Genomic DNA, 19,855 nt, shown 5'->3' with positions numbered 1-19,855 from the left:
CCCTTACACCCTTACACAAGTTACATGAGTCAGGAGACAAAAGGTTGTTGAATTTAAAATTCTTATTGGTTTAAGTTTCTTGTACATGATGGCATACTTGTGTGTGCACAGTGAGGCTAGTTTAGATATACAAGCCCGGGCAAACATGACTTACCCCTGAAGTTTGCGAGTGTTAACCAAAAGAAAAGGAGAAAATTAAAAAGCGAGATCCGAATAAGAGCCTCACAGGGGCAGTTTGGTGCCCAGGCAAATTATTGGAAGAGTGCAGTATGAAAGCAATCAATGCCTTCTCTTTCCGTTGCTTGGAGCAATGGAGAGGACCCTTGTGACGAAGACAAGGTGGGAATTTTCTCATCACTTTCCTACTCATGCTCCTCCTTTAACTTGCAATCCTGCGCTCATGCCTATCACCATCTGAGTCCCATCAATCACCACCAGATACTCTCCACTTCTATTTAAAATTCTGTTCTTGCTCATCTCCTGGTGCCTTCGTATGAGATTTTGAGCCATGGAGGTGGCTTCGTCGGCCTGTAATGGTGACTGGAGTAGTAAACAAAGCACGGCCGGGCAAGAGCTTAGCTTGATGGATAAAGATGGCGGGGCACTGACGATCCAACCCTCCCTTCAGCTCGAATTGAAGCTCTCGTGGCTGGCCGAGACTGAGTTAGGTAGGTCTCTGTTTTCATAAATTAAGCTCGTAATATCGAAGATACACGCTATGGTGAGAAAAAAGATCGACTATACTGCTTTCTGAAACTTGCTGAGATGCTTTTTTCTTTGTTTTTGGACACAGAAGAAGAAAGGAACATTGATGAAGCCAAATCTCGACGACGGCTCAATGTGAAGGGGGCCGCTAGAGATGCACACGATGCTTGTGATGATATGAAGCCCTCGTCTTCAACTTCTCACAGCATAACAGCAGAGAGAGGCTCTCAGCAATGTCGCAATGGTAGCGAAGGTGAGGGAGGCAAAGGAGGAAAGAAGCTAAGGCTATCCAAAGAGCAGTCTTCTTATCTGGAAGAGAGGTTTAAGGAGCACACCACCCTCAACCCGGTTAGTAACATTGAGATATGCATTAAAAAATCCTATATATTCTACAACTTCATTTGTCTCTTCTTCTTCTTCTTCTTCTTCATCCTACTCCCCTCCCCCCTTTTCCCTTTGTTTAGTTGGTTTAGTTTGGAGCTTGGTTTGCAAGTTTGAAAACATGTCTGATATCTTGTTCCTTGATTTTCTTTTTATTGAGAATAAATGGGTTAACCCATGGGATTCATTTCACGAGCAGAGGAAATGAGTTTCTTGGATTTCCTTCCAAAAACAAATAACAGAAATCATGTTTCTAGTATTCACTTCTTGGTGCTTCTTTCCTCCCACTGAGTCAGGGTATGTTTACATCTCTCTCTCTCTCTGTCAGATTAAAGATCTTGCGATTGTTACCATATTATGATAACGTAATAATTATATAAGATGATACCGTAACAAATATCTATCCTTAGATTGCCTTTATCGAAGCTTGGATTTGGCTGTGTCTTTAATTCATGTCCTACAGATAGCAGAGTTTGCTATATTAACCTCACCCTCTACTATTGTGGTCACCCCTAACTTTTGAAGATCCAGCAAGGTTGTTCCCTAGTTCCATGAGAGTTCAAATAACTAACAGCTATTGGAAATATTTCTTGACTTGTCTCACTTAACAGGAAGGCTACTCTTAAGGCGATTATTTTACAGAGCAATTCCTGAAGGGCCAGCAATGATCCCATGTTACATTTTGACTTTCTGACCCACTGGAGGAATAGAGCCATACACTTAATCATTATGCTTAATAAGCACGGCTAATTGTGGTAGTAGTGGTTGTCATTCCTTCAATCATCCCCTCGGACTTTCTGACTGAAATCCAAAATGCTACATATAATTCACCAAATGATCATGTAAGCGCACCTTCAATTGCCACCAAAAGTTATCTTGAAAGCTGACAGGATTTCATGATTGCAGAAACAAAAGCTTGCAATAGCTAAGAGGCTAAATCTGCGGCCTCGGCAAGTAGAGGTGTGGTTTCAAAACCGAAGAGCCCGGTATCATATTGCGCTCTGCTGCTGTCTTGACCATAATCTAATCATTGTCTTAAAATTTCAACTTCTTAATTATCTATTCACTCGGTTTTTCTATTTGTCGTGCTACCTCTGATTCAGAACCAAGCTCAAGCAGACTGAGGTGGACTATGAATACTTGAAACAATGGCGTGAGTATCTGACTGAAGAGAACCGAAGGCTCCATAAGGAGATTCAGGAGCTCAAAGCATTCGAATCTCCCCTCCAAAATGTTTATCACTTCAGGCATCCGACGATGCTAACTATCTGCCCTTCATGTCAGCATGCTATCGGTCTTCAGAAAAATTGGTAGCTTCGATGCCACGGCTGCAGCGACAGCTTCCTTAGATTGGCCTGTTAGGGTTTATAATTGGTTTGTAACATGTTAGAATCGCAGAATTTAGGAGTGTTAGATTTAGAGAAGCGTTAGCTAATGTGGCCGGGAGAAGGCTTTTTTTATAGCAGTTCCTCTGTTTTAATTTGTTACGAAGAAGAGCAACTTTTGAGTAGAGTGCAGGAGGTCGAACAAGGCCCCAAGCTTGGCACAACCAGGTTTTAACATGAATATATTCTAATACAAATTATATATTATATTTATATCAACAAATAAAGATATTGTACAAATGCATGTATACATAAAATGTCAAATGAGAGAAAAAAGTGCTCATAAAAACCAGTGCATGGAATAACAGCCTAGTTTGATAACCATGAAATTGGAAACATACCAAGCACTTGCAAAATGCATGGAAAGTTGGAAATAAAGGGGAAACCAATACTGTTGAAGATATATCCTCTTATTATTATATTGAAAACTTTCTTGTTTCAACTCCACCCTAGATTTGAATTATTTTTTTATACGGACTCACCCTCTGTATTATATTTTTTTTCTTGAACATCTTCTCGCGAATGTCAACTTTACATGTTTAATATTTTAGCTTTTTAGCTACTGAAGTAGGATCTCCTTTTCTGTGATTCTGATTATTCTCTGAAGCACCCCGGCACCCCAAACATGTATATAAAGACACCGTATTACATGTACATATGTATATAAAGACATTATTACACATACATAGTGTAGTTTCAGAGAAACAGAAGTGCTTTGGCCAACCTGGTACCAAAAGAAAATGCTCCAAAAATCAGGCGTAAATGGGTTTGGTACTGTATACCGCAACCCGACTATGTATCCTATCACCAATTTCCTTGAGCCATATAATATGTTCTAAGGTTGAGACATGCAACATCACTCGTAAAAATGTGATCAAGAAGCTTTGATGGCGACAACTTCTCCTGATCTTGTATCCATTTTCCATATGTTTCTGACATGCTGAGACTTTAATCTTTATGCAATTCTCATTAATTTGCATTTTTGACAAGATTAAGATCTTTAGGAGGCTAATATCGAAAAGAATTTACCCACCGCTAAGTCCTTCCTAAGATTGACTTGTAAACCAGCATGGTCTCTCTTCTACAAGACTAGGGTGAAACATATAGATCACCTGCTGTTGGGAGCAATCATTATATTCTTTCATGGTAAATCTGAAAAATCCTGCTCTTCATCATCTTTGTACCACTGGAAGGATGTCCATGGAACAAGCTAACCTCAGAAATGTGGAATATGTTAATCTTGGCTATCTGATGACTCATTGGTTTATATAGAGCAAAAGAAGAAAAGCATGCATTTGAACATTAGAATTTAGAAAGCACCACTTATTTTATTTTTGCAAGGGATGTGAACAATGCAGTAGAGATAGCAATGGCTCAGGTTGGGTTAGTCATAATGTTCAAAACCCTTCCCATACTTAACCCCTCTCAACATTGGGTCAAGACTCCCCAAACCATAAGCGTCCATATATAGGTTGAAACCTACGATCCTATGTAAACCATTCCATCCACAGTCTTGTCTTTTTTACACACCTTAGTCCCTTATGAACCCAACCTAATATTTCTAACCTAATTTTTATAATTCTTGATCATTCATCTTCAAGGTGATATAAGCAACTAGTGTTATAAATTATTAAAAAAAATATATCCAGATTCATGATCCAATCATATATAAATTTTTCCGATCCGTATAGAACTCTACCTAAATAATTCGAGGTGGGTCAAAGTTCTGATCTATATAGGGCTCATTTAAAGGTCAAAAGGTATGAGAATCTAGACACAAACTAAATAAAACCCGACTGAACCTAGCCCAAAGAAGGTTGTGTAGGGCCAGGTTTTTGGGTTAGATCAATTTTTGCCGCCGCTGCAATAAAAACCCTTTAGAATATTGTCTCTGAGTTTCTACTTGGATCTTTTCCTGTAGGACTTTTAAGGCAACTCCAATAAAGCTTCTTGTTTAGTCTAAAGAAAAGCAAGGAGAAGCGAACGAATAAAATGAATGGTGAAAGAACAGATAAAGTCACAACTATTATCATAATCACACTAAACGTCGGTATATAACATGGATGATTACAAAAAATTATCCCTAGGTACATGGCAGTCCAATGGCATTTGTCGTTACAATAATATCCTCTGCTTCTTTGTTGATCTATAAATTGTGCTGTTACTAAAAAAAATTTATTTTTAAGAAATATATTATTCAAGAAAGAATTGATAATGACAAGGATTGTGATCATGATATATAATTTTCCTTTTTGTACTCAAAGAGACCCATCCTTCTGGTTATATGAAATCTTCTTCTCCTTTTGACATTCTCAGTATTTTTTTTTTTGGTTTCAGTAATTGATTGTGATGTAAGGAAATGAATATTCTTTTATCAATGTAAGGGCTTGTGCGAGCGTGTGTTTAGTCCCATATCAATTATTCGCTGGATAAATTTTGGGTACTTATACAGATCAAGAAACTCAAATAATATCTTTCGACTATCTATTTTGGGTGAGGTCTTGGGTTGTTACAAATGATATTAGAGCAGACTCGGCCCATAACTTATATGAAATAGGAGACACTACAGCATGGATCCATCGAGGCTGACCATGGGCCGATCGTGGTGTTTGTGATTAGATTTGAATGGATTTGAATCCTTAACCTGATGAGGATGTGATTATTTGCTAGGTAGATCTTGAGTACTTATACAGAATTAAGAAACTAAAATAATATTTTTTTACTAGCCACCAAAATAATATTTTTTGGTTAGCTATTTTAGGTGAGGTCTTGAGTCATTAAAGTCAAGGTTTTAGTCACCACACTAATCCAATGCTATGACCAATCAATCATGTGTTAATATATGCATGCAAGCCGTTATATAGCCTTTAAATCTGATGCAAGACATGAAGCGCCAGCGGCCAGGGCAAGCCAAGAATTCTCCTAAACCACTCTTTTGGAACTCATCAAGAGGAAGATCCCTTAACCAAACTACAGAACACATCAGGAAGAAGATCTCTCTCTCATGGCCTCTTCCAAGAATCTCTTGAAGGACGTCCCCAAGCCTCTTTTCCAGTCCTTCCTGTTTGGGATCGCAACCTGCTTCACATCCTGCCTACTGTTAGCGCTCTTCTCCTTCATCATCTTCCTCGGCCGCCACCCTCAGACTTTGGTGTTACGCCCCCGGGTCCTCATAGGCGCTGGCTCGCCACCTTTTATTCCTTCAAACACTTCTGAGAATGGCACGAATGCTACCAAAGTCCTTAATTCTTCTTCCACTTTCCTCCCTTCTGCTGCTCCCAAGATCCTCTCCGGCGTCATTCAAGACCTTAACCTCCTCAAGAACCAGAAGTGGAACATGGGGAGTTGGGTGGAGGGTGGGCATGGGGACTTGGCCTCTTGTGATCTCTTTGATGGGAGATGGGTGGCTGATGACTTGAGCCCCAGTTACTCACCGGGGACATGTCCGTTCATTGACAATGCCTTCGACTGCTTCGGCAATGGCCGCGCCGATTTGAACTACATGAAACTCCGGTGGCAGCCTAAGGGCTGCAGGATACCAAGGTCTGGAATCTCCTCCATTTTCTTTCACTTCTTGCATTGAATTCTGGCGTTGGTGCCGTTTGGGTTGTTGCTTTTCTTTGTCATTTTAGTTTCTGTCTTTCTTGTAATCAGTTTTGATTAATGTGGGTTTCTTCTTTCTGGTGAATATATATATATATATATATATATATATAGGGTTCTCCTTATGCTTCTGAAAACAATGTCTTCAGAACTACTAACAGTTCTTGGATGGAATTCTGGCAAAAGAATTGTACTTTTGATTTTTTTCTCAAGTAATTGGAGCCTGTCGACATGGGAAGTGGAAATGTTTTAACTTTGGTTTACTGCTGAATCTGTCATTTGGGCAGTTACTATTATATTTCAATTGCCTAGTACTTGCCCTGCTTGAAGTCAAGCTAGAGATTCTGAATGAAATTTCTTTGCTATAGTTTGAATTTTTCTCACCAGCTTTGAAATCTATATTCTTAGGCTGGAAGGGAAGAGAATGCTGGAATTGTTGAGGGGGAAGAGGCTGGTGTTTGCCGGGGATTCGCTGAATCGGAATATGTGGGAGTCACTGGTCTGCATCCTGAGAAACTCTCTGCGAGACAAGCGACGGGTATTCGAGATAGCAGGCAGGACGGAGTTTCGAACCAATAATTCGTATGCTGTTAGGTTCATCGTAAGCATATTTGTACATATGCTCATAACTCTATAGTGATTACAGAGACTATAAGATGAAAGATTTCATCACATTGCACATTGTCATGCAGCACTACATTTACTTGATTTTGTATTTTGGAAGCATAGGATTATAACTGTTCGATCGAGTTCTTTCGATCGCCATTTCTTGTGCAACCATGGGCAAGAGTGGATGCAAAGGGACGGCGGAGGGAGACACTTCGACTTGATTTGATCGAAGAATCATCTTCAAAGTTCGAAGATGCCGATGTGATTGTATTTAACTCAGGGCACTGGTGGACACATGAGAAAACCTCCAAAGGGTAATGCATGAATATTTCCATCAGCTTCTAGAATTCTAAGTTCACTTTGAAAGACATAAAGCAACTTCATTTGGTTATGCATATCTGTATGTCTGTGACCTTCATGCAGGAAGGAAAAAGATTATTACTTTCTATTTTCCTCAACCTAACTGGACTACAACATGGTTTCTTTTTCCTATAATCAATCGATCAATTAATAAAACTGTTCAGGTATTAGTCAGCACTGGATTTTAGTACTTCATGATTTCTTTTCCTTTTTTTTTTTTTTTTTTTTGTTGATTGGTTGAACCCTCCAACTTGAAGCTGGCTAATTAAACAGTCCACATTGAATTATTTGTTATGATTGCAGCAACAGTTTCTGCTGAATTCCAGGGTAACTGAAAAAATAAATGCTGCACACCAGAATTATTACCATTTAGTGGTGTTAAAGAAACAAGTGATCCGGAAAGAGAATAGAGTAGTAACTGACCTCGGAGGTCTTTGCAACGGTCTCAAGTTTTTTAAATCATGTAAATGGTTGCTCCCATGGAAATTGTTTTGAACCTCGGAATAATAAGAGAACTTGGTTTCTTAGCCCAACCTAGCACCTAAATTTCATGTCTTGCTGCTAACTTCCAAAGTTTTAGCAGGAAGAATTACTACGAGGAAGATGGTCATGTGTACCCCCAGCTGAGAGCAGCAGAGGCTTACGGGAAGGCGATGAGAACATGGGCGAGATGGATCGACACACATATCGACTCAAAACGAACTCGGGTCTTCTTCCGGGGTTACTCCAGCTCTCATTTCAGGCAAGTCTGATTCACCGGTTTATCCTAACAATTGTAGAACACGAGAGCTGAAGTCAGGTTCTCTGCAGCGGCGGCCGGCGGTGGAGCTCAGGCGGGACCTGCGATGGAGAGACCCTTCCAATTACCAATGACAAGCACCTAGCAAAGTACCCGGCCCTGGTGCAAATCCTCGGGTCGGTGATCAAAGAGATGAGAACGCCTGTTCTGTATCTCAACATCACAAGAATGACGGATTACCGTAAGGATGCTCATCCTTCAGTGTACCGCCAGCCCGCGGCACAGAGGAAGCCTGGAGCGGTGCAGGACTGCAGCCACTGGTGCCTCCCTGGCGTCCCTGATGCATGGAATGAGCTCCTGTATGCAATGCTTTTGAGGGGCTCAGGTGGAGAGACCAGAAGCAGCTAACACTGATGCATGCTGATCATGGAGTTCAGACAAAATGACTGGAGTCTATAGATGGTCTAATCTCCTTCTCTTTGCACCATAAGAAATCCATGACATTGCCGATGCTTTTTAATATGTATACCGATGCTTAGTATCGGTAGTTTTGTTTCCGATACTTTCAAAAGCATCGCAAAAGCGTCGGCAATGTAAGCATCACGCTTTTGATTTATAAGGAGCTAAAAGACTACAGTGAATCATGAACTTTTGCCTTACATGAAGAGTGCCCATATATGTTTTTTTGTTTTTTTGTTTTTACTTTGGACTGCTGTATGTTTAAGACATGAAGAAACTTCTACTGTGTCTGGAAGTGGTGAAAGTTCGGCAACCTGTGATGATGATGTTGTTTGTGTTTATCTTCACCTCTCATCGACAAAAGGAGAGAGAAATGAGAAGACCAAGAGGACCAAGGACAGATCGAAGGTGTGATGCAGGGAGAGGGAGGCACAAGTTTAAGGTTTGCGACTTCTATACTATGAAAAATCAAGGTTAATAACTGGAGTTGGATTTGAAATTTGAGGGGAAAAGAATTATTTATGTATTTTAAGTCCATGGCACTCATGTTATAGCATTATTGTTGCACCAAGACGTGAACTCAAATTTAGAAACTGAAAATTTGGAAAATAAGTAAGATTAAACACCACCACCAGATGGAAATTGGAATGCCGACTCCAATCTCGCTTGTGTATTCGCTTCTCCGTAGCATCCCGGGATCTCACGAAGATGGAGCTCGTAAACACAAAAATCGATTTCTAAATCCTCTTTTTCCCAGCAGGATTTGACAATTCCAACGATGATGGAGCGCGGGGCTCTCGAGCACAAGACTAGTCAAAACGGATAGAGTCATAGAGAGGTTCCAGGAGATGGCCTGCAACCAAACGAGCCCCAGAGAGAGCAGGACGTCGTGGAAATGGCCACTGGATGCATCATCACCTCGTATGAAAGAAGTTTCATATGTGGCCAATTCCTTTCTCACGCAAGAGTTATTCATATGGTAGACCCACTCTGTTGGTCTTTCTTTTTGTCAAATTTCCTATCAAGTGTCAGTTCCTGTGACTGGAGTAGTAAGCTTTCTACGTAAAATTTATTATCATTAAGAGGGACGCAAATGGTGTGCATACGTGAAGGAATATTTTATTGCCAATGACTTTCCTTGGTCTTTAAATAGAACTTGCAGTTGGAAGCAGAAGCACTACAGTTCTATTTGCACGGTAATCGTGACTGCAAGAAACATACTTTTGGTTTACATGGCTGTTAGGTGATAAGTGCGAGGGCAATGAACCAAATAGGATGATCCACTTCAAGAACAGTGGGCATAATGCATTAACTCGTGATATTATATTTAGACAATATTATGTTGTAATAATATATTTATATAATATTATACTTATTTTAGTTGGTATAATGTTGTATTTGTTATTCTACTATGTTAGTATATTACATTACTTCTTAGATAATACTATTATGGTACGCATGGGCAGATCTAGGGGAGGTTCATAAGTCATAACGAACCATGACCACCTCCCTCCCTCCCTCCTCTCCTCCACCTCTTCCCCTATATTAATATTTTAAAATTTTAAACCCTGTTTATATATGGAAAGCTCAAAACTAGAACTTACTTTCCTATTGGTTTATAGAAACCTCCATCCCTTAAATTTTTCTACTATGTTTTCTTTAAAACCCTACATAACTTAGTTTTAAAACATCTTTTTTACTTCTATGCATATGCTTATGGATGTGCACAAAAAATTCTATTGCAGAAATTAGATACAATTGTAAAAAAATCTAAAGAAGAAATTAACTTTAGATAATTTGGACATATGCAAAAGAGCACAAACCTCATAAAATCATTATTTTCAGTGAAAAGTGTTAATCAAATTTTAATCAATTTTTTTTTGGCTACATAGGGATGACAATCTGCTCTGCTCCATCAGGCACACGACCCTTCTCGACCCTAATGGGTGGATTTTACACAAACCTATTTAGAGTCTATGGCAGAACGGGTCTTCATGCTAAAACCTGCAGCGGATCTAGAGTAGTGCGAACAATAGCAATGTCTACCCCAAACTTGACCCCATTATATATAATGCTTGATCATTATGATGTTACGATGATAATAGAGGAGAAAGTATGAAGATGCAAGCTTAGTCTTTTCTTTTAATTTTTAATCGATTGCTTTTCTTAATTTAAGAAACATTTGATTCCTAAATTAAAATATTTTTGTTTGTTGTTTCTATTATTATTCAAAATTTAATTTGTTATGTTTTCTATCTTTGACTCTTATTTTATTTAATGTTATGTGAAGTGAAGAGATTTACTTTTATATTTTATTTATTTATTCGACTTGTATGCCCTGTCTAATTCTAACCATCCCATCCTACCCTAAGACAGGTATGAGGCGAGTATGGATACGTGCTTTCCTAGCAAAAAGAGTACAAGAAATAACCAATCTAAGCCATACCAACCCTGCCGCCATCTCTATGGTTGCATGTATATGTACAGCCAGTTACACCAGCACCTCCGCCTTGAGCTTCGTATCCCAACAGTCTACAGATATACGAAACAACTCTGTTATGGGTTGTTAGAACCAACTCTGTTATGGGTTGTTGTAACTGAGAATATTCCTGTAACTGAATCTGTGTATAAATATCCATCATGTAATCACTGACGAGGTGTGTAAAAACCTCTTCAGAAAGACTGTTCATATCGTTATATGGTATCAGAGCTTGCATTCTCCACTGAGTTTTCTTTTTGCTCCTTTTCCTCTAACTCACGTCTGTGCCATGGCTGATTCCTCCTCCCCGACTGTACATCAATCAGCTTTTTCTTCCATGGATAATTCCCTTGTTGCCATCAATGCTTCAACCCAGATTACTGCTCGTCTTACCCCCACCAACTTTTCTTCCTGGCATGCCCAGTTTGAGTCACTTCTTCTTGGGTATAATCTCTATGGTTATGTTGATGGCACGTTGTCTGGTTCCACCAGTTCTTCCTCCAACCACTGGTTTCGTCAGGATAAACTAATCCTGAATGCTATCCTGGCATCTGTTTCTGATGTTGTGGTACCCCTCATCGCATCATCCAAAACCTCCTGCGATGCTTGGAGCAAGCTGACCAAGCTCTATGCCAGCCACTCTCGCACGCGGGTCATGCAACTTAAGGAGGAGCTTACTCTTCTTCAACGTGGTGATCGTAGTGTTACTGTCTACTTACACTCGGTCAAAACTATTGCTGATGAACTTGCTCTAATAGATTCTCCATTACCAGATGATGACATTACTCTCTACGTTCTCAATGGTCTTGGTCCTGAATACCGAGACATTGCCGCTCCCATTCGAGCCCGGGAGACATCTTTATCCTTTGAGGAACTTCATGACCTCCTTGTCAGTCATGAAGCCTATTTGAAACGGCTTGAGGCATCCTCTCCCGCACTGGTGGCAACTGCAAATTCCTCTCAGCGCAGGCAGTTTTCCGGTTTGCGTTCCTTCAAGCGATCATTCAATAACTCTCGTACCAATCCAGATCACAAAGGTGACTCAAAACAACGATACTCCAAGCAGCGGTATGCTCCTAAATCTCCCAAGCATTAAATCCTAACTTCACCTTGATAGCATGCATTAATTCCTACAAAGAGCTTTGGTAGGTGCTTTCTCTCGTTTTCCACCAATTCAATTTCGGAAGCTTGAACAAGGGTTGGAGGCTCAACAAATACATCACATCAAGGGGAATCCTCCATAGACATTAGGGTGGCTTTGGAATGGAGCCCGATTCCCTTCAATTTAGTAAAACTAGAACCGATTTTAGTAGAAAATGAGGGCACAAATAGGATGCGAGTTTTTTGATTTATTAGGTGTATTCATACACACACTATATAAAGAATCTGCCTAAGGGAAAAAAAAAAAAGAAGGATGCGAGCGTGCTCATGCAGAGAGAGAGAGGATGGAGATTCCCACCCCTCAAGCTTCAAGCTGGATGGTATCAATATATTGAACATCTACAATAATGTCTTTTCTTTGGGGAACAAGGGAGAGTACTATCAAATTTGCCGAAATCAAATATACTGGAATAGAAGCACCATATACTATCTCAATCTATTGGGACAAAGATTGCAATCTGAAGGGCAAGCAAAACACCGAACTTCCATGGAATGTCCAACAAATCCATTTCTCAAGAAGTAAACTGTACTCTCCCCCTATAAGATCACCTTGAAAAAATATATATGCATTTCTAACTTGTAAAATCTTGTTACATTTTTATTCTTGGTAAAAGGTAAAAAACACAGAGCCGATGCAAGATATTTCAGAATCACTATAAGTGCAAGTATGGTGAGAAAATTTGAACATATCACTTATTATTAACTTCTCTCATCACCTGAGTGTCCAAGGTCAGTTTGATAAATCCCACATTACAAGATCCTTAATGTTTTCAATACTGAACAATAACATGTAACATGCATTGAAAACGAAGAAACTAGTCAAGTAAACTTTGTGATTTATCATTGCTACATATTTGCCCTATTGCATATTCTGCACTAATGCTAAATTCTGATTTATTTTTAAATCAGAAGAGCTTAACTAACTTTTTTCTTTTAAGAACTACATAGAAGAACTAAGGTTACTTCTTTTTTTTCAAATGAAAAATTTTCACATAATTGTTTTATCTTTCCTTGATTTTTCTTTTGTTTTATATGCCATAATTTGCACAGTAAGTCCAACAAGTTTAAATTAAATGGCTCGTATTAGAAAAAAACAGAATGTTTCATCAATATATATTGCCAATGTTTAAACCTAGATGTATTTAGAAAATGATATAATTGGGTCCTTGACTATTCAAACAAAAATCTGCAGAAACAACTAGATATCAAGTGTTTACATTATTTTCCTGTCAGCAAAAACAACAAAACTAAATCTAGCATTAATCATGATATAAAAAATATCTGCTTTAAATCCTTCAAGTTCCTCTGCAAGATGAATGTAGAAGTTGATATATACTTGGATTCATCTTACTCTCCCCTTAACAAGAACAGTTAATGACTGGAGTTTCATAAAGCTGGCCTTAATATGTTTCCACATGCATCTGCATGGACAAGGGGAATGCAACTCAGTTAATTACTGGCGATATTGAAAACCATGGGGGAATCATATGGTAGAACATATACTTAAATTTAAGAAATTGGTTTAAACAAGAGGAATTCACAAGGTAAACATATCAACAGGATCGAATCCACTAGAAGATTGTTTACAACAAAAAAGGTAAATGCTTACCATGACCTATCAACTAAATATTCAAAATTTGGAAATTTGTCTGTTTAAGCCAATTGGTGAGGACTGCAAAACCCAAGAAAGTGATCAACATGTTGCGCCACAGAGTGGGCAAGACCATCAGCAGCTTCCTGTGTGGATGCCTCAGCATAAACACGTATTATATCCTCTGTACCAGATGGTCGGATAAAACATCGCCCTCGATTGTACTTGGCTGCAATAAGTTCCAGCAAAGAAAGTGCCATAAATCAGTAAGTGTGATTTATTTGTTAAACAGAACTTAGGATAGTAATCATGAAAATCTCCTAATATTTAGTCAAATGGGTTAAAGAGTATACTAATTAGGTAGGAATTTTCATATAAGATCCAAAGATAGATAAAATAATCATTCCATATACAGGCAACCAGAGGTACTTCCAGACATGCACATCCTTACCAGTCTCAGCATCTATCACTTCTTGCAGTCCCAATGGTTTCACAACCTGTGTTTCTGCATTTGCTGTGACTACAGCGCTTCTATCTGCAACTTTTACCTGAGTAAAAAAGAATCAAAAAAATCAGTGAACCCACAAATGTCAAAAAAAAACATTGTTTCAAACAAATCTCCTGTTGAAACCAAATAAACATTATAAAATGTCTGATTAAATCTTATACAGAGAAAGTGTGGCTAATTTGATGTTGGATGCACCCTTACAAAAAAAGGACATAGAAGACAGAGCTTAGAAGATCGAGCTAACTTCAACGTTTTAATAAGTTATAGCTGGGCTTCTTATTAAAAGGCATGGACCGAAGGTAAAATTGCTGGTTTAGTTTATTTGTAACACCATAGAAGGATCAACTTATCAGGCATGATGCTTGATTTATTTTGATATGAATGTGGAACGAGACAATTTACAGATAGAGATCTATTTCTACATTTTTAAATCTGTAAAGGAATATTTTAACAAGAAGAGCAACTCTTGTTTGGTACATATTAGGCACTATACACGATGAAGTTTCACTCAAATATCTAGATCTCCAGATCATGCAGTGCTGTAAGTTACAGATTCTTCAGATCAGTATAAAAAATCACAAGTTTGGATTTTTCTGTGAGGGCTTAGTAGATAATCTGTGAGGGAGAGCTTTGGCACAACGGTAAGGTTTCTTCACTATGACCTGGAGGTCATGGGTTCGAAACAAGAAAACACCCCCTCCGCATGCAGGGGTAAGGCGGGAGCATTGTGCATTGAGCTACCCTTTACTAGTTGATAACAATCTGTCTGCAAAAGCAGTTACTTATTTCAAAATTAAAATTAGAACTGTAGATTCAAAATAGATTCACAATCCTTCAAATTTAGCTTCAATTCTAAAATACTCCATACCAATCATAAGCCCAATTTAAATCCTCATTAAAATTTAACTCCTTAGTATAATCAGAGACATCCTACCCTTATCCCATACCTAAAGATTACTAATAACTAAATCACTTCAATTTACCAACTTAATCTAATAGCAAAATCCGTGTCCATAGGAGATGAAAATTGATCTTGTACCATCTTCTCATTTATATATATGAATATGAATTCAATCAACAATACAATATGAACCCCACCACCCCAAAAAATGCCCCAACCAAAACCACAAAACCAAAAGCAGAAGGAAACTAGGAAGAAAGCCATCCAATCAAATCTAGATGGATCTTAATATGGACATAAAATACATAGATACCTTAGAGAATATTAAAATTATGGTTGGCATCACAAACATTGCTTGGAAATCAGAAATTAACAACTGATGGAGTTCATTCTAAGTAAAGAAGAAAAGAATTTTAGTTGCCCAACAACGAAATGTCATGCAAGGGAAGTATATCAATAATCTCAACTATCATGCAGCAAATAAGCAGAGTAGTTGACAACTTCATCCAACAAAAAGAAAAAGTGTCAGGCACATCAACCAGCAGAAATGGCAGGCATAGAAACAAATTGATCTATTAGCTGGTAAAGTGGGGAAATTTTTGAAACATTGCTCATTACAAATATTTTTAGTTTCGATAAAAGGGATTAATTGTTAAATTTTATTCAGTTTATCAAAATTCACACGTAACTGTACAGTTCACTAATAGAATTAGTAACATGTAAGGGGAGAAAAAACAATTACCAATAGGATAAGTTTTGTCTTCTTGAATTTGAACTGTCATCTACAATCACAGAAAATCTAGTGTGACTGATATCTTTCTGTCTAGACGCATAGGCATTGTAAAATTGTAATATAACTGCTGGATATTATTAATTATTTTGTGGATTTCCATGTTAAGTAGAATCGAATTCAGTCTATGTATCTACAAGTGGGTGTATTCAAGCAAGTCTAGGTTGTGTAAAAATAGCATCATCCAAACAAGCACCCACATAAGCAACTTACCTTCAGCTGCCTACTGGGCAGGTCACTGTAAAGTTCACTCCACCTTTGGATTGACCATCCCATATATTGCAGCACAGCCTCCACCAAAAGCAACCCACTAAGGGCATCTCCTACTGCTTGATTGATCAATTGACTGACTGCCAACAATCTAAGAGCAGCCTTATGATGCTCCGAACCTAAGAACAACAGTAATGGAATTTTAATATTGTCCTGAAATATTAGGCATGCAGGCTAAATATGTTACATAAATTCATGAGTAAACCTGCAGATCCAGAGGCAAGTTCATTGTTCACAGCCTCCAATCTAGATATAAAATTTTCTGAGAATAGAATAGTTCCGTGCCCATTTGCCTCAAAATATATTCCAATATCATACTCTAAAGCTTTCTTATGCAGATATTTTACACCTGTAGGAGTAAATACTACTTCCAGGCCCAGCTGCTTGAGGTAATCTGTTGATGCTCCATTCGCATATGCCGTCTGAACAATGCCAAGTCTTGCTGGGAATTCTTTGTATAGTTCATTTTCCTTCTGATTAAGAATACTTAATTGTTCCTTGATGAATACTGCAAAGAGAGCTAATATCTTATCTCCATCGACAAGATCAATGCTATCACTACTTTGTGATAAGACAGAGAAATAAACAAGCCTGTCAGCATCACCATCAAAACTAGCACACCTGAAACACTAGATGAACCCATGCAGTTAGCAGTAGATGAATACAAGCTCAATGTATCAAGCTTCAAACTTACGAAGTAAAGAAAAAGAGAGGCACCTTATTCCTACATCATCAGGGCCAAAACCACATGGAACAACTTTCTCCTTCTGCACATAATCAGCACCACATCTCTCGTTAAGTATCCCTTCTCCTTTCTTACCAGAATTTCTCACGTAAATCTCCAACCCTGTCATCATTTTCTTCAGTTCTTCAAGCTTCCCTCCACCAACACCATTGGCTCCATCTACAACAAGTTTTGTATCCATCCGATCTTTTATTTTTTCTTTAGGGACCAAGTCCATCAGGCACCTGCCATCCAATATTTTGAATCTTAAACACACTAAAGCATCATTTTTCCTTTTACGTCTGATAAAAGCTTTTTTTGGTCAAAAAAAAAATTCTTTTCAAACCGACTTAAAAGATCTTGAGAGTTGCGTAAAGTAATCAGGCTCAGATGCCTTCATTCCCTTATTCCTACTCCTAACCATCCAATGGAGTTGTGGGGTTGTTAAGATTCCCATGTCGATTGCAACAGCACCAATTATAGCATTAATTCCCTTCAACAGAAGAAAGAGAAATTGCATTTATTTTTTACATTTGACAGTAAATATACATCAGAACATTTATATCAATTCTAAAGACACCACTACCTGCTTTGCAGCTTCAAGAAGAGCTTCACCGCTAGGCCTCGTGTCTCTTCCCAATAATATCTGTGCAGACTGCCCCCCTCCTAATGTTATATTCTCCTCCTTTGAAAACTGAATCACCAACTGAAAATCAAATGGAAAAAAGAATAAAAAGGCCGAGCTCAGTAGCATGAGCTTGTAACTCAAGCAGGGGCATGGCTGAACTGTTTGGGTTATCATAAATTCGAGTGAGGTACACTACTACTATAAAAAAAATAAACTCTCATCGGTCTTTCCAGGTTAATCAATGAACACATGGACAGGTCTGTTAATTAGTCATTTTCTTTAGCTGAGCAGGTTCAGGACTTGACACTGACCACCCAGGGGTCTTGATTGGTCTGTGTCATCTCAAATGTTTAAACAAAATCTTGTAATCTTCCTCCAAAAAGAAGGGTGACAATATAAAACACTTGCATTAGACGGACATAATAATAAGTGAGCGACTTTTTATTTGTGTATCGCAGAAAAGGTTTAAGAAGAATAATAGAATTTCAGAATCTCACTAAAATAGATATACAGAATACATATTTCACCATCTAAAAAGTTAATGATAAAGTTTATTGGTCCAAATTTTTTAATTTAAAAAATCTCAGATCATCTAAATGGTAACATCGAAATCCAGTATGGGGGCAATTTGGAAATTTCATAAGAAAAATAAAAGAGCACAGAAGGAAATCACCAAACATGGGACAAAAAAGAGCTTTTCACGAATCGTCAAAACTAAAATCACCACATATCGGGCATCACATAAGTTCCAGATACTCACAAACTAACTGAAATGTAAAAAAATACATTCGAAAAAGTAACAAACTATCTGAGTCAGACGACGGCAAGTTCAAAGAAATCCGCTAAATACATTCCAAAAAGAAACAAACTATCTGAAATCTAGACCAAATTCTCCGCTAAGAGCGGCAAGGTCAAGAGAGAATAGAAATAAGGGGAGAAAACTACGAAGACAAGAAACAAAGAAGAGCCATTTTTTCTTTCTTTTAAACATCAAAGTTAACACCACAGTATTACCATCCAACATAGGTTATAAAAGATATTGAATCGGGCAATCCAAATACTAACAAACAAAATGAAATCTAAATCAAAATTTCCACAAACAAGGCCAAGATCAAATCAGAACGGAGCTACTAAGAAAAGGGGAAAGAAGAAAAAGCCCAACTTGGAGGAGGTGCTCGGGATTTGGGGCGTTGGCGAGGGCGTCGGCGAAGGGCTCCCATCGCTGAGTCATCATGCCGCCATCGGGGTCGGCGATCTTGACACCGTTGTCGGCGACGGGGTTGTGGGAGGCGGTGATCATCAGGCCGACGGTGGATCCGGTCGTGAGCGACCTCAGCGCTGCCAGTATCCCCGCCCGGAACACCGTCGATGCCAGCATCGAGCCCTGCGACCGGAACCCGGCGGTCCCGTACGAGAACTTCGCCCCTGCAAGCAAAAGGTGGGATCTTCTTGATGCGGGGAAACCGAGAAGATTCCGGGATTAGGGTTTGAGATGGTGCGAACCAGAGGGGAGAGGAAAACGCGAGGCGGATTCGAGGAGGAGGGATCGCTGCTTCGCTTCATCCGCCATCGCCTGCTGATGCTGTTTCTCATCTCGACTTTGCCCCTCACAATATTAGCACCGAGCGCGTGACATGCACGTGAGGACCATGTGGATAGTTATGCAATTATAAAATTAGTTTTACTTCATAAAATAAGAATTTTTTAAGAACAAATTATGTTAAATCATTGCAAGGCAAATATGAAATATTTGATAGATGATTAGATCGCATGAGAGGGGCATCAATGGTTGTGATTTGCTCTCTAAATACATTCTTTTATGAAATGATAATGATTTTTTACTATAGATGGAGGAGGCTCAATAACCATGGATAAAGGCAGACTGCTGGCAGTGCGGATAAGTGCCACCCCCTGGTCTGAGACATCCAAGTCATAGTCTGCGACAGAATGGCCTCGTATTGGCCAACCACTCCGGAAACACTCTATAGGTTGGAAAAAATGAGCTACCTAGTACGCTTTAAGATATGTTGTATTTTGATTTTTTTTGGATGCATCTATACTAGATCTATATGAATCGTCCGTTTCAAAAAAATGATAAAAAAGAAACAGACTGAGTAGAATCGGCATCTATAACCAGCTCACTGCAACTTTTGGTTGCTCCAAACAAAAAGAAAGAAAAGCATATAAACTAAGCTAGAGACATTTGGCAGACACACATACAAGTGAAAGATAGAAGATAGATGAACATCCAATTGCTCATATGCTAATAGAAGTTGGCTTTATGTGGTGATAAAGATGAGCAATATCGGAAAAAAACCCCAAGTAAAAGAATTGCTCATCCATTTAATTTTTCTAGGTAAAGATAACTTGCAATCTAACTGAGCTAATTGAGTACAGGTCTACAAAGCATTTCTTGAAATCAATATTATATTAAGTCTGAAATTGAGGGTCGAGCTTGGCTAGTTTTAACTTTAATTGTCTTCACTCAACTTTATTCAGAGTCAAGTCGAGCACGAGCCTTTTCTCGAATAGTTTGATACCACTTGAATAGTTTGAATTTAA

At 38.6% G+C, this 19,855-nt stretch overlaps 3 protein-coding genes across 5 annotated transcripts; 2 read left to right on the top strand and 1 right to left on the bottom strand.

Annotated features, from left to right (window-relative positions):
• Positions 1 to 253: 253 nt before the first annotated feature.
• On the top strand, positions 254 to 2,684 carry LOC103706503 (homeobox-leucine zipper protein HAT2-like). Of its 2 annotated transcripts, none has more exons than XM_008790635.6 (4): positions 254 to 668; positions 794 to 1,053; positions 1,993 to 2,046; positions 2,190 to 2,684. In XM_008790635.6, the coding sequence occupies exons 1-4, from the start codon at positions 509 to 511 to the stop codon at positions 2,208 to 2,210; spliced, it is 495 nt and encodes a 164-aa protein (XP_008788857.2). In that variant the 5' UTR covers positions 254 to 508; the 3' UTR covers positions 2,211 to 2,684. The 2 variants fall into 2 exon arrangements, with proteins under 2 accessions (XP_008788857.2, XP_008788847.2); XM_008790625.6 differs by having other exon boundaries at positions 301 to 668; positions 1,993 to 2,072.
• Positions 2,685 to 5,475: 2,791 nt separating this feature from the next.
• Positions 5,476 to 8,190, top strand: LOC103708074 (protein trichome birefringence-like 4). Its single transcript, XM_008792844.4, has 5 exons — positions 5,476 to 6,014; positions 6,483 to 6,675; positions 6,804 to 6,997; positions 7,627 to 7,785; positions 7,854 to 8,190. The coding sequence occupies exons 1-5, from the start codon at positions 5,476 to 5,478 to the stop codon at positions 8,188 to 8,190; spliced, it is 1,422 nt and encodes a 473-aa protein (XP_008791066.4).
• Positions 8,191 to 12,964: 4,774 nt separating this feature from the next.
• On the bottom strand, positions 12,965 to 18,956 carry DRT101 (phosphoglucosamine mutase-like protein). Of its 2 annotated transcripts, none has more exons than XM_088718963.2 (10): positions 18,797 to 18,956; positions 18,456 to 18,718; positions 17,249 to 17,371; positions 17,016 to 17,158; positions 16,659 to 16,910; positions 16,147 to 16,562; positions 15,885 to 16,060; positions 13,924 to 14,020; positions 13,491 to 13,701; positions 12,965 to 13,302 (listed from the first exon to the last, which is right to left on the bottom strand). In XM_088718963.2, the coding sequence occupies exons 1-9, from the start codon at positions 18,861 to 18,863 to the stop codon at positions 13,535 to 13,537; spliced, it is 1,704 nt and encodes a 567-aa protein (XP_088575089.2). In that variant the 5' UTR covers positions 18,864 to 18,956; the 3' UTR covers positions 12,965 to 13,302; positions 13,491 to 13,534. The 2 variants fall into 2 exon arrangements, with proteins under 2 accessions (XP_088575089.2, XP_008788828.3); XM_008790606.6 differs by having other exon boundaries at positions 17,252 to 17,371.
• Positions 18,957 to 19,855: the final 899 nt, after the last annotated feature.

This window comes from Phoenix dactylifera, chromosome 3, assembly GCF_051530095.1.
Source record: "Phoenix dactylifera cultivar Ajwa chromosome 3, Ajwa_hap1_PhDact_Kaust_v1.1, whole genome shotgun sequence".
NCBI classification, from domain to species: Eukaryota; Viridiplantae; Streptophyta; class Magnoliopsida; order Arecales; family Arecaceae; genus Phoenix; species Phoenix dactylifera.
The sequence above is the reverse complement of the archived record's forward strand: the minus strand, read 5'-3'. Positions and strand labels throughout refer to the sequence as shown.